Genomic DNA, 20,214 nt, shown 5'->3' on the forward strand with positions numbered 1-20,214 from the left:
ATGTTATGGGTCCCAGACAACGTGTATGATGTTATGGGTCCTAGACAACGTGTATGATGTTATGGGTCCTTGACAACGTGTATGATGTTATGGGTCCTTGACAACGTGTATGATGTTATGGGTCCTAGACAACGTGTATGATGTTATGGGACCTAGACAACGTGTATGATGTTATGGGTCCTAGACAACGTGTATGATGTTATGGGTCCTTGACAACGTGTATGATGTTATGGGTCCTTGACAACGTGTATGATGTTATGGGTCCTAGACAACGTGTATGATGTTATGGGTCCTAGACAACGTGTATGATGTTATGGGTCCTTGACAACGTGTATGATGTTATGGGTCCTTGACAACGTGTATGATGTTATGGGTCCTTGACAACGTGTATGATGTTATGGGTCCTAGACAACGTGTATGATGTTATGGGTCCTTGACAACGTGTATGATGTTATGGGTCCTTGACAACGTGTATGATGTTATGGGTCCTTGACAACGTGCAAGTTACTAACAATAATAGTCTAATGAACAAAAATGTAAACTACAATTACCTTGTCGTAGATCTTACACCATTCATCGTATTTAGCGATGAGTTGATGGGGATCCTGGCCGGGTTGACGGAACTCTGCCAGAACCTTACCAGTAATCTCCTCCATCTCGCTCGTGCTGCTCATCTGATGAATCAAACAAACCCAACGTCATCATTTTTCAAATATGACGTCACATCAGATCAAAAAAACACCAAAAAATTAAATTGCACAAAATATCTCTTACAGGATGGTTATATACATCTCCTCCAGGATGGTTATATACATCTCCTCCAGGATGGTTATATACATCTCCTCCAGGATGGTTGTATACATCTCCTCCAGGATGGTTATATACATCTCCTCCAAGATGGTTATATACATCTCCTCCAGGATGGTTATATACATCTCCTCCAGCATGGTTATATACATCTCCTCCAGGATGGTTATATACATCTCCTCCAGGATGGTTGTATACATCTCCTCCAGGATGGTTATATACATCTCCTCCAAGATGGTTATATACATCTCCTCCAGGATGGTTATATACATCTCCTCCAGGATGGTTATATACATCTCCTCCAGCATGGTTATATACATCTCCTCCAGGATGGTTATATACATCTCCTCCAGGATGGTTATATACATCACCTCCAGGATGGTTATATACATCTCCTCCAGGATGGTTATATACATCTCCTCCAGGCTAGTTATATACATCTCCAGGATGGTTATATATTTTAAGTGACGTAAAAGATGCTCGAGAATAGTTGAGTTATCCCTGCTTAATGGCACCAGAAAACTGCAGAAAAGGATAATTTAAAGAGTAACCCAACTCTCTCATTAATATTTTACATACACACCATACAATTAATTCAAACTCATACAAATACTAAATATACAATACGTGTCCGGTCCATTCATTAGGGGGCCAAAGTCAGGTAACAAAAATAATCACCATATGAGTGGCTAAACTAACACTCCACAGTATAATAACACAAATGAAACCTTAATTACTATACTAGTTTCAACTGAACAGCATGACTTAAATTCATGAGTGAACTGTTGTTCTCAGAGACAAATCAGGCTGTGTCAACTTCACTTCGCATTCACAGAACAACTGTCAGGGAGCCCGTGACTTAGTAGGGTAAAAGGGGACATAGCGAGAATTCATTTTCGGAAACGATTGGGCAGTGTTGTCCCAACTCGTTTTATGGGCTTTATGTGACAAGTTAAAACATGTTTTGGCTAGAGAAATATGTATTTCAATAGGTATGTATATTGAATATGTGTATAATATAATTATATACTAATGTATATAATATATATATATATATATATATATATATATATATATATATATATATATATATATATATATGTGTGTGTGTGTGTGTGTGTGTGTATATCACGAAAATAAACACGTGATTAAGAATGTGACAATGTCAGACCACGGGGGAAAATGAAACAGGAATTTCCTTAAGTACTTTCGTATATTAAATATTCATTCCTTCTGAAGATGCATTTAATATACGAAAGTACTTAAGGAAATTCCTGTTTCATTTTCCCCCGTGGTCTGACATTGTCATATATATATATATATATATATATATATATATATATATATATATATATATATATATAACTGAAAACTCACACCCCAGAAGTGACTCGAACCCATACTCCCAGGAGCAAACGCAACTGGTATGTACAAGACGCCTTAATCCACTTGACCATCACGACCGGACATAATGAGGTGATAGCCGAGGCTATTTGAACCACCCCAACGCCGGCACTCGGATAGTAATCTTGGGCATAGCATTTTACCAAATCACCTCATTCTTTGGGGCACACGTGAGGAACACAAATGCGAACAAGCCTGAATGGTCCCCAGGACAATATGCAACTGAAAACTCACACCCCAGAAGTGACTCGAACCCATACTCCCAGGAGCAAACGCAACTGGTATGTACAAGACGCCTTAATCCACTTGACCATCACGACCGGACATAATGAGGTGATAGCCGAGGCTATTTGAACCACCCCACCGCCGGCACTCGGATAGTAATCTTGGGCATAGCATTTTACCAAATCACCTCATTCTTTGGGGCACACGTGAGGAACAAAAATGCGAACAAGCCTGAATGGTCCCCAGGACAATATGCAACAGAAAACTCACACCCCAGAAGTGACTCGAATCCATACTCCCAGGAGCAAACGCAACTGGTATGTACAAGACGCCTTAATCCACTTGACCATCACGACCGGACATAATGAGGTGATAGCCGAGGCTATTTGAACCACCCCACCGCCGGCACTCGGATAGTAATCTTGGGCATAGCATTTTACCAAATCACCTCATTCTTTGGGGCACACGTGAGGAACACAAATGCGAACAAGCCTGAATGGTCCCCAGGACAATATGCAACTGAAAACTCACACCCCAGAGTTCTGAATATTGTCCTGGGGACCATTCAGGCTTGTTCGCATTTGTGTTCCTCACGTGTGCCCCAAAGAATGAGGTGATTTGGTAAAATGCTATGCCCAAGATTACTATCCGAGTGCCGGCGGTGGGGTGGTTCAAATAGCCTCGGCTATCACCTCATTATGTCCGGTCGTGATGGTCAAGTGGATTAAGGCGTCTTGTACATACCAGTTGCGTTTGCTCCTGGGAGTATGGGTTCGAGTCACTTCTGGGGTGTGAGTTTTCAGTTGCATATTGTCCTGGGGACCATTCAGGCTTGTTCGCATTTGTGTTCCTCACGTGTGCCCCAAAGAATGAGGTGATTTGGTAAAATGCTATGCCCAAGATTACTATCCGAGTGCCGGCGGTGGGGTGGTTCAAATAGCCTCGGCTATCACCTCATTATGTCCGGTCATGATGGTCAAGTGGATTAAGGCGTCTTGTACATACCAGTTGCGTTTGCTCCTGGGAGTATGGGTTCGAGTCACTTCTGGGGTGTGAGTTTTCAGTTGCATATTGTCCTGGGGACCATTCAGGCTTGTTCGCATTTGTGTTCCTCACGTGTGCCCCAAAGAATGAGGTGATTTGGTAAAATGCTATGCCCAAGATTACTATCCGAGTGCCGGCGGTGGGGTGGTTCAAATAGCCTCGGCTATCACCTCATTATGTCCGGTCGTGATGCAACCCGTTCTCGCAAATTCGTAAAGTCAATATTGACTTATTAACTACGTGCATAGGTGATATACTAAACATAATAGATACCCTTAAAAAGATTCATAGAAAACACCGACCTTACCTAACCTTGTTAGTATCTTAAGATAAGCATCTTATTGCTTCGTAATTACAATTATTACTTAACCTATACCTATTATAGGTTAGGTAATAATTGTAATTACGAAGCTATAAGATGCTTATCTTAAGATACTAACAAGGTTAGGTAAGGTCGGTGTTTTCTATGAATCATTTTAAGGGTATCTATTATGTTAAGTATGTCACCTATGCACATATTTAATAAGTCAATATTGACTTATTAAATTTGCGAGAACGGGTTGCGTGATGGTCAAGTGGATTAAGGCGTCTTGTACATACCAGTTGCGTTTGCTCCTGTGAGTATGGGTTCGAGTCACTTCTGGGGTGTGAGTTTTCAGTTGCATATTGTCCTGGGGACCATTCAGGCTTGTTCGCATATATATATATATATATATATATTATTAAATATGACCGAAAAAGAAAGATTAATAATTCTAACACGATTATTTTTCTCGATCTTTCTTACATTTCTTTTCACTGTTGATGGTAATTCAAAGATCAATTCTCCAAAATTCATTTTTATTTCTAGTCTGACGCGATACTTGAGCGCGTTTCGTAAAACTTATTACATTTTCAAAGACTTTAGTTTACACAAACACACACAACTTTAACTGAATAGAGCTTAAACATCTTTCGAGTTCTTATACCTACATTTGGGTGAAGAGACATGTTACAATAGTTTTGGATGAGGTGAAAATAAACTTTTAACACAAGACAGAACACGAAACAATGAAATACAAACAGGTATTAAAAGTAGGTAACTGCAGAAGGTCTATTTTTATTGGCCCATATTTCTTGATGCTTCTATATTTGAGCGGAGTCTTGAAGTGGGTAGAATATAGTTGTGCATTTTTTGGCTGTTGATTGCTGGTGTTGACTTCTTGATGTGTAGTGCCTCGCAGACGTCGAGCCGCCTGCTATCGCTGTATCTATCGATGATTTCTGTGTTGTTTGCTAAGATTTCTCTGGTGATGGTTTGGTTGTGGGAAGAGGCTATATGTTCCTTAATGGAGTCCAGTTGCTTATGCATCGTTAAACGCCTAGAAAGAGATGTTGTTGTCTTGCATATATACTGGGTGTTTTGTAGCTTACAGTCCCCAAGTGGGCATTTGAAGGCATAGACGACGTTGGTCTCTTTTAAAACGTTCTGCTTTGTGTCTGGAGAGTTTCTCATGAGTAGGCTGGCCGATTTTTTGGTTTTATAGAAAATCGTCAGTTGTATCTTCTGATTTTTGTCTGTAGGGATAACGTTTCTACTGACAATATCTTTCAGGATCCTTTCCTCCGTTTTATGAGCTGTGGAAAAGAAGTTCCTGTAAAATAGTCTAATAGGGGGTACAGGTGTTGTGTTAGTTGTGTGAGCTTCACTTCTCACACTGACATACTCATTCCTGGTTCTCTGGTATCTCTCTCTCTCTCTGCTTTTTGGTGTTCTGTTATTTCGGAAATTTCTCCACGCCTTTTTGTTCAGCGTCTTTGCTTCTATACATGCCCTATTAAACCACGGATTCTTCTTTTGCTTCTCTGATTTTTCCTTTTGGGCCGGGATAAACCTGTTTATCCTGTGAACTGTCTTCTGTGTTGACTGTGCTGAAAACTTATCAAAAAACATCGCTGTGTCAACTGCTGTACAGCTGTGAGTTGGTACAACATCACATGTACACTAGGCTAGATAAGAGGTCAGTTGCTGTTGTATTTGTGCCCTGATGTGAACTTTTGCATTAAAATGCTTGTGTGCTTTGCAAAATTAAAGTAATTACAGTGAATTCTTAACAAACACACACACGCACACACACACACACACACACACACACAGTGCAGTAAGTGTTTAGTATTCTGAGGAACATTAAAGTGATAAGTTTACATTTATACAGTAAAAATGGCAAATATACATCAGTTTCGTGCATTTGATCCTGACTGTGACCAGACAAACCTGTCACAAAGGTGGAAGTGAGGGGATGGGTTGTCACCATATAAACCTCCTACTAGTGTACATGCACGTGACGCTCGCCGTGCACTGAAGCACGTGAATGACCATGCACCCGGACTTGTTTTGGCAACCCATTCCCGAAACATCCTGTGTATTGGCTCGCTGGAGAGCCTAGGTCATCGGCATTCCTAATGATACAATGGTCGTTGTAGCGCATTTGTGGAAACAGTTAGAGCGATTGGCAGCTTCTATTGTAAAGAACGTGAGGGAGACAGAGGAGCGAAAGGAAGGCGTGAGGTACCAACCGCAACTCGTTTCGTTTCCCTGCGAGCCAAGCATGCTGGCCTGTGGTTGGTATGTAGGAAAAAGTATGTTTTTCCCTGATTGGTTAGTTTGAGGAGGACCGGGAAAAGCCAGCACTCCTTGCCGCCTAGCATCAAGACGCCATTCTGCGCTAGCCTCTAGACTGATAAGACGTGGTTTCTCTGGCTCGGCCACCCCAGTGAAACTACTGTCCCTAGCGGCTCCTACTACATTATCTACCAACATCGACCTGGGTCCGTAGGAATGCAGCAGAATCCGGGAACTCATCGTATTTGCGTGTGATAGCAAGGGAATGTAGTAATCAGATCGAGAGAAGTGGGTAAAAGTTGATATGAGCAGGTAGCAACAGACTCATAAGTCTCCATCTCAGTTATCAATCAGACTATCTGATCTCCTGCTAGTGTCTTGTAGCAGTGGAGTGATCTGGGAATATCTTGCAAGTGTTCAGGGCAGTTTTCCCATAGAAATCCGTGGAAATTTCGGTAGTCAGTGACGTTTATAATGTTTGGCGCCATCTTGTATGAACGCCACGCTTCATCCCGAGCCAGGTACAAAGTCGTCCGAGTGAGGATGTATACCAAGTGCCCCTGTTACCTAGCAGTAAATAGGTACCTGGGAGTTAGTCAGCTGTCACGGGCTGCTTCCAGGTGTGTGTGTGTGTATGTGTGGTGTGGGAAAAAAAAAAATAGTTAGTAAGTTAGTAGTTAGTTAGTAAACAGTTGATTGACAGTTGAGAGGCGGGCCGAAAGAGCAAAGCTCAACCCCCGCAAAAAAAAAAAAACACAACTAGTAAACACACACACACAGCCTGGTGGAGTTGGGGCCTCGTAGCCTGGTGGATAGCGCGCAGGACTCGTAATTCTGTGGCGCGGGTTCGATTCCCGCACGAGGCAGAAACATATGGGCAAAGTTTCTTTCACCCTAAGTGCCCCTGTTACCTAGCAGTAAATAGGTACCTGGGAGTTAGTCAGCTGTCACGGGCTGCTTCCTGGGGTGTGTGTGTGTGTGTGTGTGGTGTGGGAAAAAAAAAGTAGTTAGTAAAATTTGATTGACAGTTGAGAGGCGGGCCGAAAGAGCAAAGCTCAACCCCCGCAAAAACACAACTAGTAAACACACACACACACACACACAAGAGAAATGGCTACTGGAATTCAACACGAGCAAATGTAAAGTTATAGAAATGGGACTAGGAGATAGGAGACCAAAGGGACAGTACACAATGAAGGGGAACAGCCTACCTGTGACGACGCGTGAAAAGAGACCTAGGAGTGGACGTAACACCTAATCTATCTCCTGAGGCACATTTAAATAGGATAACGACAGCAGCGTACTCTACACTGGCAAAAGTTAGAACATCATTCAGAAACCTAAGTAAGGAGGCATTTAGGGCGCTTTACACTGCCTACGTGAGGCCAGTCATAGAGTATGCTGCCTCATCATGGAGTCCCCATCTGAAGAAGCATATAATGAAACTGGAAAAGGTTCAGAGGTTTGCAACGAGACTCGTCCCAGAGCTACGAGGGATAAGGTATGAGGAGCGCCTGAGGGAACTGTGCCTTACGACACTGGAAAGAAGAAGGGAGAAGGGGGACATGATAGGAACATATAAGATACTCAGAGGGATTGACAGAGTGGACATAGACGAAATGTTCACACGGAATAGTAATAGAACGAGGGGACATGGATGGAAGCTTGAAACTCAGATGAGTCACAGAGATGTTCGGAAGTTTTCTTTTAGCGTGAGAATAGTGGGAAAATGGAATGCACTTCAGGAACAGGTTGTGGAAGCAAATACTATTCATAATTTTAAAACCAGGTATGATAGGGAAATGGGACAGGAGTCATTGCTGTAAACAACCGATGCTCGAAAGGCGGGATCCAAGAGTCAATGCACGATCCTGCAGACACAACTAGGTGAGTAACTAGGTGAGTACACACACACACACACACACACACACACACACACACACACACTCACACACACACACACACACACACACACACACACACACACACACACACACACACACACACACACACAAACACACACACACACACACACACACACACACACACACACACACACACACACACACACACACATATATATATGTATGTATATATATATATTTTTCTCAATCGAATTTTGTATAATCGTAACACGAATTTTCTCAATCTTTCGTACATTTCTTTTCACTGTTGGAGGTAATTCAAAAATCAATTCTCCAAAATTCATTTTTATTTCTAGTCTGACGCGACACGAGCGCGTTTCGTAAAACTTATTACATTTTCAAAGACTTTAGTTTACAAATACACAACTGAATAGAACTTACGTATCTCCGATTTTGTTTATATCTACATTTGAGTGACGTGGATGGGGTGAGGTGGCATTAATAGGGTATTAATTTCATCAGCACAAGACAGAACAAGAGGTGGCATTAATAGGGTATTAATTTCATCAACACAAGACAGAACAAGAGGTGGCATTAATAGGGTATTAATTTCATCAACACAAGACAGAACACGAAACAATGGGTATTGAAATGGAAGTGATTGTAGAAAGCCTATTGGTCCATATTTCTTGATGCTTCTATATTGGAGCAGAGTCTTGAGGTGGGTAGAATATAGTTGTGCATTAATTGGCTGTTGATTGCTGGTGTTGACTTCTTGATGTGTAGTGCCTCGCAAACGTGAAGCCGCCTGCTATCGCTGTATCTATCGATGATTTCTGTGTTGTTTACTAGGATTTCTCTAGCGATGGTTTGGTTGTGGGAAGAGATTATATGTTCCTTATTGGAGCCCTGTTGTTTATGCATCGTTAAACGCCTAGAAAGAGATGTTGTTGTCTTGCCTATATACTGGGTTTTTTGGAGCTTACAGTCCCCAAGTGGGCATTTGAAGGCATAGACGACGTTGGTCTCTTTTAAAGCGTATAAGAAAATATTCTAAGGAAACTACTCCAAGCTTGTACTAAAGAGGCACCCTTCTTAAGCCCGGATGGGCACATGTATAAGCAAGTAGATGGGGTCGCCATGGGTTCTCCCCTAGGTGTGCTGTTTGCAAACTTCTACATGGGTACCATCGAGCAAAAAGTCTTAGTCGACATGAACTTGAAACCGGCCATATACTGCAGGTATGTTGACGACATTTTTACACAGATACCTGATGTCAGACATCTGCAGGAGCTGAAGAAGGCATTTGAGCAGAGTTCCGTGCTGCGTTTCACTTACGAGATGGAGAAGGATGGGAAGCTGCGCTTTCTAGATGTAACAGTCATGGAAAGGAGCGGAGTTTTCCACACTGCAGTCTACACAAAGGAAACAAACATAGGAATGTGCCTGAATGCCAACAGTGACTGCCCAGACAGGTACAAGAGAAGTGTTGTTAACGCTTATGTCGACCGTGCCCTCAGCCACAGCTCAGAATGGAAGCAAGTCGACGAAGAACTCTGTAGGGTAAGGCAGGTCCTAGTCAACAACGGCTTCTCCAATGGTTTCGTGGAAGACATCATAAGAAGGAAAGTGAAACGTAATGCAACCTCTGAAGAGACTACTAACACAACACCTTACCCCCTATTAGACTATTTTACAGGAACTTCTTTTCCACAGCCCATAAAACGGAGGAAAGGGTCCTGAAAGATATTGTTAGTAGAAACGTTATCCCAACAGACAAAAATCAGAAGATACAACTGACAATTTACTATAAAACCAAAAAAACGGCCAGCCTACTCATGAGAAACTCTCCAGACACAAAGCAGAACGTTTTAAAAGAGACCAACGTCGTCTGTGCCTTCAAATGCCCTCTTGGGGATTGTAAGCCTCAAAAAACTCAGTATATAGGCAAGACAACAACATCTCTTTCCAGGCGTTTAACGATGCATAAGCAACAGGTCTCCATTAAGGACATTATAGCCTCTTCCCACAACAAAACCATCACCAGAGAAATCCTAGTAAACAACACAGAAATCATCGATAGATACAGCGATAGCAGGCGGCTTGACGTTTGCGAGGCACTACACATCAAGAAGTCAACACCAGCAATCAACAGCCAATTAATGCACAACTATATTCTACCCACTTCAAGACTCCGCTCCAATATAGAAGCATCAAGAAATATGGCCCAATAAAAATAGGCCTTCTGCAGTTACCTACTTTTAATACCTGTTTGTATTTCATTGTTTCGTGTTAGGTCTTGTGTTAAAAGTTTATTTTCACCTCATCCAAAACTATTGTAACATGTCACTTCACACAAATGTAGGTATAAAAACTCGAAAGATGTTTAAGCTCTATTCAGTTAAAGTTGTGTGTGTTTGTGTAAACTAAAGTCTTTGAAAATGTAATAAATTTTACGAAACGCACTCAAGTGTCGCGTCAGACTTGAAATAAAAATGAATTTTGGAGAATTGATCTTTGAATTACCATCAACAGTGAAAAGAAACGTAAGAAAGATCGAGAAATTTCGTGTTAGAATTATTAATCTTACTTTTTCGGTCATATTTAATAATATATATATATATATATATATATATATATATATATATATATATATATATATATATATATATATATATATATATATATATATATAAATATATATATATATATATATATATATAAATATATATATATATATATATATATATATATATATATATATATATATAAATATATATATATATATATATATATATATATATATATATATATATATATATATATATATATATTTATATATATATATATATATATATATATATATATATATATATATATATATATATATATATATATATATATATATATATATATTAGTATATTTTGGTAGCAGTCTTTCCTGTAGACATATATTATTAAATATGACCGAAAAAGTAAGATTAATAATTCTAACACGAATTTTCTCAATCTTTCGTACATTTCTTTTCACTGTTGGAGGTAATTCAAAAATCAATTCTCCAAAATTCATTTTTATTTCTAGTCTGACGCGACACGAGCGCGTTTCGTAAAACTTATTACATTTTCAAAGACTTTAGTTTACAAATACACAACTGAATAGAACTTACGTATCTCCGATTTTGTTTATATCTACATTTGAGTGAGGTGGATGGGGTGAGGTGGCATTAATAGGGTATTAATTTCATCAACACAAGACAGAACAAGAGGTGGCATTAATAGTGTATTAATTTCATCAACACAAGACAGAACACGAAACAATGGGTATTGAAATGGAAGTGATTGTAGAAAGCCTATTGGTCCATATTTCTTGATGCTTCTATATTGGAGCGGAGTCTTGAAGTGGGTAGAATATAGTTGTGCATTAATTGGCTGTTGATTGCTGGTGTTGACTTCTTGATGTGTAGTGCCTCGCAAACGTCAAGCCGCCTGCTATCGCTGTATCTATCGATGATTTCTGTGTTGTTTACTAGAATTTCTCTGGCGATGGTTTGGTTGTGGGAAGAGATTATATGTTCCTTAATGGAGCCCTGTTGTTTATGCATCGTTAAACGCCTAGAAAGAGATGTTGTTGTCTTGCCTATATACTGGTTTTTTTGGAGCTTACAGTCCCCAAGTGGGCATTTGAAGGCATAGACGACGTTGGTCTCTTGTAAAGCGTTCTGCTTTGTGTCTGGAGAGTTTCTCATGAGTAGGCTGGCCGTTTTTCTGGTTTTATAGTAAATCGTCAGTTGTATCCTCTGATTTTTGTCTGTAGGATAACGTTTCTACTGACAATATCTTTCAGGACCCTTTCCTCTGTTTTATGAGCTGTGGAAAAGAAGTTCCTGTAAAATAGTCTAATAGGGGGTATAAGTGTTGTGTTAGTTGTCTCTTCAGAGGTTGCATGGCGTTTCACTTTCCTTCTTACGATGTCTTCGACGAAACCATTGGAGAAGCCGTTGTTGACTAGGACCTGCCTTACCCTACAGAGTTCTTCGTCGACTTGCTTCCATTCTGAGCAGTGGCTGAGAGCACGGTCGACATATGCGTTAACAACACTCCTCTTGTACCTGTCTGGGCAGTCGCTGTTGGCATTTAGGCACATTCCTATGTTCGTTTCATTAGTGTAGACTGCAGTGTGGAAACCTCCGCTCTTTTCCATGACTGTTACATCTAGAAAGGGCAGCTTCCCATCCTTCTCCATCTCATAAGTGAAACGCAATACAAAATTCTGTTCAAATGCCTCCTTCAGCTCCTGCAGATGTGTGACATCAGGTACCTGTGTAAAAATGTCGTCAACATACCTGCAGTATATGGCCCGTTTCAAGTTCATGTCGACTAAGACTTTTTGCTCGATGTTACCCATGTAGAAGTTTGCAAACAGGACACCTAGGGGAGAACCCATGGCGACCCCATCTACTTGCTTATACATGTGTCCATCCGGGCTCAAGAAGGGTGCCTCTTTAGTACAAGCTTGGAGTAGTTTCTTTAGACTGTTTTCTGGTATGTCAAGAGGAGTACAGGCCGGATCACGGTACACTCTGTCGGCTATCATCCCGATTGTTTCATCCTACACGGATCACGGAGTGTACCGTGATCGGGCCTGTACTCCTCTTGACATACCAGAAAACATATATATATATATATATATATATATATATATATATATATATATATATATATATATATATATATATATATATATATATGTATATATATATATAAATATATATATATATATAAATATATATATATATATATATATAAATATATATATATATATATATATATATATATATATATATATATATATATATATATATATATATATATATATATATATATATATATATATATATTATTAAATATGACCGAAAAAGTAAGATTAATAATTCTAACACGAATTTTCTCAATCTTTCGTACATTACGCTTCACTGTTGGAGGTAAATCAAAAATCACTTCTCCAAAATTCATTTTTATTTCTAGTCTGACGCGACACGGGCGCGTTTCGTAAAACTTATTACATTTTCAAAGACTTCACAAATACACAACTGATTAGAACTTGCGTTTCCCTGATTTTATATCTACATTTGAGTGAGGTGGGAAGGGTGATGTGGCATTACATTTGAGTGAGGTGGGAAGGGTGATGTGGCATTAACACAAGACAGAACACTAGGGGATATTAATAGGGTATTAAAAGTATCAACACAAGACAGAACAGAAACAATGGGTATTGAATAGAAGTGTTTGTAGAAAGCCTATTGGTCCATATTTCTTGATGCTTCTATATTGGAGCGGAGTCTTGAGGTGGGTAGAATATAGTTGTGCAATAATTGGCTGTTGATTGCTGGTGTTGACTTCTTGATGTGTAGTGCCTCGCAAACGTCAAGCCGCCTGCTATCGCTGTATCTATCGATGATTTCTGTGTTGTTTACTAGGATTTCTCTGGCGATGGTTTGGTTATGGGAAGAGATTATATGTTCCTTAATGGAGCCCTGTTGTTTATGCATCGTTAAACGCCTAGAAAGAGATGTTGTTGTCTTGCCTATATATGGGTTTTTTGGAGCTTACAGTCCCCAAGTGGGCATTTGAAGGCATAGACGACGTTAGTCTCTTTTAAAGCGTTCTGTTTTGTGTCTGGAGAGTTTCTCATGAGTAGGCTGGCCGTTTTTCTGGTTTTATAGTAAATCGTCAGTTGTATCCTCTGATTATTGTCTGTAGGGATAACGTTTCTATTAACAATATCTTTCAGGACCCTTTCCTCTGTTTTATGAGCTGTGGAAAAGAAGTTCCTGTAAAATAGTCTAATAGGGGGTATAGGTGTTGTGTTAGCTGTCTCTTCGGAGGTTGCATGGCTTTTCACTTTCCTTCTTATGATGTCTTCGATGAAACCATTGGAGAAGCCGTTATTGACTAGGACCTGCCTTACCCTACAGAGTTCTTCGTCGACTTGCTTCCATTCTGAGCTGTGGCTGAGAGCACGGTCGACGTATGCGTTAACAACACACCTCTTGTACCTGTCAGGGCAGTCGCTGTTGGCATTTAGGCACATTCCTATGTTTGTGCCAACAAACGGAATGTGCCTAAATGCCAACAGCGACTGCCCTGACAGGTACAAGAGGAGTGTTGTTAACGCATACGTCGACCGTGCTCTCAGCCACAGCTCAGAATGGAAGCAAGTCGACGAAGAACTCTGTAGGGTAAGGCAGGTCCTAGTCAATAACGGCTTCTCCAATGGTTTCATCGAAGACATCATAAGAAGGAAAGTGAAAAGCCATGCAACCTCCGAAGAGACAGCTAACACAACACCTATACCCCCTATTAGACTATTTTACAGGAACTTCTTTTCCACAGCTCATAAAACAGAGGAAAGGGTCCTGAAAGATATTGTTAATAGAAACGTTATCCCTACAGACAAAAATCAGAGGATACAACTGACGATTTACTATAAAACCAGAAAAACGGCCAGCCTACTCATGAGAAACTCTCCAGACACAAAACAGAACGCTTTAAAAGAGACTAACGTCGTCTATGCCTTCAAATGCCCACTTGGGGACTGTAAGCTCCAAAAAACCCAGTATATAGGCAAGACAACAACATCTCTTTCTAGGCGTTTAACGATGCATAAACAACAGGGCTCCATTAAGGAACATATAATCTCTTCCCATAACCAAACCATCGCCAGAGAAATCCTAGTAAACAACACAGAAATCATCGATAGATACAGCGATAGCAGGCGGCTTGACGTTTGCGAGGCACTACACATCAAGAAGTCAACACCAGCAATCAACAGCCAATTATTGCACAACTATATTCTACCCACCTCAAGACTCCGCTCCAATATAGAAGCATCAAGAAATATGGACCAATAGGCTTTCTACAAACACTTCTATTCAATACCCATTGTTTCTGTTCTGTCTTGTGTTGATACTTTTAATACCCTATTAATATCCCCTAGTGTTCTGTCTTGTGTTAATGCCACATCACCCTTCCCACCTCACTCAAATGTAATGCCACATCACCCTTCCCACCTCACTCAAATGTAGATATAAAATCAGGGAAACGCAAGTTCTAATCAGTTGTGTATTTGTGAAGTCTTTGAAAATGTAATAAGTTTTACGAAACGCGCCCGTGTCGCGTCAGACTAGAAATAATAATGAATTTTGGAGAAGTGATTTTTGATTTACCTCCAACAGTGAAGCGTAATGTACGAAAGATTGAGAAAATTCGTGTTAGAATTATTAATCTTACTTTTTCGGTCATATTTAATAATATATGTCTACAGGAAAGACTGCTACCAAAATATACTAATATATATATATATATATATATATATAACTTTTTAGACACTCAACCCACCAGGGGACTCGAACACTGGCCAACAAGGTGGCAGTTGCATGCTGTATCCACTACACTATACTTCAAAGCCATAAGAGAGGTAGGAATTCTGGGGTATTTAACCAACCAGAACTCCAATCCTCTCCCAGGCAATGAGATAGTGTGGGACCTCGGATGCTCTTTCATCGGTTCCTGTTATATGGGACAACTCAGTGCCAAATGCTTAATGCACAGACTACCCTATTCCAGTAGCTGAAGTTTATAACTTTTTAGACACTCAACCCACCAGGGGACTCGAACACTGGCCAACAAGGTGGCAGTTGCATGCTGTATCCACTACACTATAATTCAAAGCCATAAGAGAGGTAGGAATTCTGGGGTATTTAACCAACCAGAACTCCAATCCTCTCCCAGGCAATGAGATAGTGTGGGACCTCGGATGCTCTTTCATCGGTTCCTGTTATATGGGAAAACTCAGTGCCAAATGCTTAATGCACAGACTACCCTATTCCAGTAGCTGAAGTTTATAACTTTTTAGACACTCAACCCACCAGGGGACTCGAACACTGGCCAACAAGGTGGCAGTTGCATGCTGTATCCACTACACTATACTTCAAAGCCATAAGAGAGGTAGGAATTCTGGGGTATTTAACCAACCAGAACTCCAATCCTCTCCCAGGCAATGAGATAGTGTGGGACCTCGGATGCTCTTTCATCGGTTCCTGTTAAAATGAAAGAGCATCCGAGGTCCCACACTATCTCATTGCCTGGGAGAGGATTGGAGTTCTGGTTGGTTAAATACCCCAGAATTCCTACCTCTCTTATGGCTTTGAAGTATAGTGTAGTGGAACAGCATGCAACTGCCACCTTGTTGGCCAGTGTTCGAGTCCCCTGGTGGGTTGAGTGTCTAAAAAGTTATAAACTTCAGCTACTGGAATAGGGTAGTCTGTGCATTAAGCATTTGGCACTGAGTTGTCCCATATAACAGGAACCGATGAAAGAGCATCCGAGGCCCCACACTATCTCATTGCCTGGGAGAGGATTGGAGTTCTGGTTGGTTAAATACCCCAGAATTCCTACCTCTCTTATGGCTTTGAAGTATAGTGTAGTGGATACAGCATGCAACTGCCACCTTGTTGGCCAGTGTTCGAGTCCCCTGGTGGGTTGAGTGTCTAAAAAGTTATAAACTTCAGCTACTGGAATAGGGTAGTCTGTGCATTAAGCATTTGGCACTGAGTTTTCCCATATAACAGGAACCGATGAAAGAGCATCCGAGGTCCCACACTATCTCATTGCCTGGGAGAGGATTGGAGTTCTGGTTGGTTAAATACCCCAGAATTCCTACCTCTCTTATGGCTTTGAAGTATAGTGTAGTGGATACAGCATGCAACTGCCACCTTGTTGGCCAGTGTTCGAGTCCCCTGGTGGGTTGAGTGTCTAAAAAGTTATAAACTTCAGCTACTGGAATAGGGTAGTCTGTGCATTAAGCATTTGGCACTGAGTTTTCCCATATAACAGGAACCGATGAAAGAGCATCCGAGGTCCCACACTATCTCATTGCCTGGGAGAGGATTGGAGTTCTGGTTGGTTAAATACCCCAGAATTCCTACCTCTCTTATGGCTTTGAAGTATAGTGTAGTGGATACAGCATGCAACTGCCACCTTGTTGGCCAGTGTTCGAGTCCCCTGGTGGGTTGAGTGTCTAAAAAGTTATAAACTTCAGCTACTGGAATAGGGTAGTCTGTGCATATATATATATATATATATATATATATGTCGTACCTAGTAGCCAGAACTCACTTCTCAGCCTACTATGCAGGGCCCGATTTGCCTAATAAGCCAAGTTTTCCTGAATTAATATATTTTCTCAAATTTTTTTCTTATGAAATGATAAAGCTACCCATTTTATTATGTATGAGGTCAATTTTCTTTTATTGGAGTTAAAATTAACGTAGATATATGACCGAACCTAATCAACCCTACCTAACCTAACCTAACCTCTCTTTATAGGTTAGGTTAGGTTAGGTAGCCGAAAAAGTTAGGTTAGGTTTGGTTAGGTAGACGAAAAACAATTAATTCATGAAAACTTGGCTTATTAGGCAAATCGGGCCTTGCATAGTAGGCTGAGAAGTGCGTTCTGGCTATTAGGTACGACATATATATATATATATATATATATATATATATATATATATATATATATATATATATATATATATATATATATATATATATATATTCATTGTCACGGTAAAATCTGTAGGAAGAGATTTGGCCTACTCCATTATCACCTATTCTATTCATTCATGTCTATATAATAAAGAACTGCAGCCAACAACAACATTTGAAAGGCGTAAATCCTTGTCTTGTACTAACTCCATTCTCGCCCTGCCAGGTATTAGAAAACCTTCAGTCTTCCACCCTGGCAGTAGGAACATCACACTACCGCGAGATGGGATCATGAACTATAGCTACAGTCATCAGAGAGGAGCCACTCAACATCCTGCCCAACGTGCAACACAACATATCATCCAATCTACTAGGTTACAACTTCAACTTCATCTCAGACTTCAACATTCTTCGGTCCCTCCTTCAGGATCAGTTCTCTAAACTTTGCTGAATCATGCAGTACCATGTGAACATCATGTATCACAATCTCCTTCAGTTCCTACTGCTAGCCCAGTTCTCCAATCAGCACTTGCTACGCTGGGTCTTGCATCAGAGGAACAATCTCACCCTTTCCTTGGATCAATATTCTCGTCGATCCATTCAGCAAGCACGATTCTACAGCAGATTCATACTTCACAGAGTCCTGCAGTGCTACCTCAACATCTTCAAGCACCATTCTCTCCAGCTTCTTCAGCAAACCCAGTTCACCAACCAACATCTGCTTCACTGGGCCCTGTACCTGCAGAACTTCAACATCACCATCAACTTCATCAAAGACTCCAACAACGTCGTCGCCGACGCACTTTCAAGAATCCACGGGGTGGACTCATCCATTCCTACTATTCTACACTCCGCTGCAGTCAAGTAGGCAATAGGAGCAGGCTTCGCGGGAGAGCTGTCACGGTAAAATCTCTAGGAAGAGATTTGGCCTACTGTATTATCACCTATTCTACTCATTCACGTCTATGTAATAAAGAACTGCAGCCAACAACAACAACAACTACTTTCAGACGTCTATGTCTAGACAATACCACCAGTCTACCCCCCACCCCGCCCATCACCCCACCTTGCACCTGGGACACTGGGAGGCCACGCTCTGGCAAACAAGCACTTAAAGTGAGCCGGTTCCTAGTTAAGAAGACTATCAGCGCCCTCTGGCTGGCCGATATTCTGTATAAATAGGGCTACTAAGCTCTTCGAGATTCAGATTACTCCTGAGTGCTCAACTGAGTAGACCTGTTAACACATCTCGGTGTGGTAGTGGATTTAGTCAGACTAGCTCATGGTATTCTGCACCATATTTTATTTTGCATCTTAACGTTACGTAAATTTGATTATTCATCTTGTTTGTTTTGCACATTTTGTATTAAAGCCAAGCCTGGATATTATTTTGTAATTTGTTTAAAGTAATTTCTATTAAAGTAAAGTATTTTTAAATTTTTGTTCTGTATGTTTTCTCTTACAGTTAACCTCACAGTAAAGACAACTTGCAGTTTAACTTTTTTTTTCTTTAATTTTTAATTTTGTGACGGGCATTCCATCTGCCTAGGGAGGACTGCAATAACACCTATTTTTTACCGTCACAATATATATGTCGTACCTAGTAGCCAGAATGCACTTCTCGGCCAACTATGTAAAGCCCGATTTGCCAAATAGGCCGAATGATTTTCTTTATTTTCAAAAAATCGTTTCCACTGGGTTTATTTTAATTAATATTATTATATTTTATTAAAAACATAAATTATTGACAAAGTTATGTTAGTTTAGGTGAGGCTAAGATAGGTTAAATTAGGTTAGGTAGGGTTGGTTAGGTTCGGTCATATATCTACATTGGTTTTTGTCGGAAAACCTGACAGCATTTACTAATATTACATACAACAGACAGATAATATTGCTGCCGTTGTATACACAAGTTAACCCATAGAAACTGTAGCAGGTAGTGGAATTTTCTGTCAATAGAAAATGGGACATCATTGCCACATCGTACTATACATTCACCAGCTATTCTGTTGGGAATTATTCTTAAATACAATTGTCTTTGGACTTATAGCATCACAAAAACATCTCATTTGCATTAACGTAGTTATCAGTATCAAAATAGAGTAAATGTGACCCTTCTATCACTTATTGACATCTAGACCAGCCAGGAGTGGTGGTGAGGAAGTTCGGCCATTGTTAAGACCAGAGGCGCTGGGGAGCAAATTCAGCTCCTATAATATTTCTTGGACACAGAGTTATGAAGATCAAATTAGTGTTCTACCATCATCAACACGCTGTCAACAACCACAAGGGGAGTGTCTTTCCGAAGTCTTGTCTAAGTCATTATTGGCCAGTAATGTAGGTAGATATGATTAATTCCGGTTAGGACGCAAATGAGCCTCTAAATACTGGTAATTAATCCTTGGTCCTTATCTTATATAATATACAGTGTTCTATCTGATATAGCTGTCATATATTAGTATTCCGGCTTTACAGCTAGTGCCCTTTGACAGGAACAAGAGGAGGAAGCAAGAATTCATCTTGGTACATATTTTACTTGGGTGATGTTAGCTAGCCTCTCACGAGGATAATTTGGTGTCTACATCCTAGTTATACCTGATGCACTAAGCCTACCATACAATAAGATAACGCACCTCCTCAATTTATATACTAATATATGTATTTAATACTGTACTTTGATTGGCTGCATATATATAAATTTAATTTAAACACCCCCCCCCC

General features: G+C 40.2%; 1 protein-coding gene across 2 annotated transcripts in view; it reads right to left on the reverse strand.

Annotated features, from left to right (window-relative positions):
• LOC123748525 (methyltransferase-like protein 27) overlaps positions 1 to 20,214 on the reverse strand; it is a 377,853-nt gene that overhangs the window by 283,559 nt on the left and 74,080 nt on the right. For both annotated transcript variants that reach the window (XM_069326220.1, XM_069326221.1), the window contains one exon: positions 552 to 674. In XM_069326220.1, coding sequence (XP_069182321.1) covers positions 552 to 674 — 123 coding nt within the window. The remainder of the gene's footprint in view (positions 1 to 551; positions 675 to 20,214) is intronic.

This window comes from Procambarus clarkii, chromosome 17 (genome assembly GCF_040958095.1).
Source record: "Procambarus clarkii isolate CNS0578487 chromosome 17, FALCON_Pclarkii_2.0, whole genome shotgun sequence".
Taxonomy (NCBI): domain Eukaryota; kingdom Metazoa; phylum Arthropoda; class Malacostraca; order Decapoda; family Cambaridae; genus Procambarus; species Procambarus clarkii.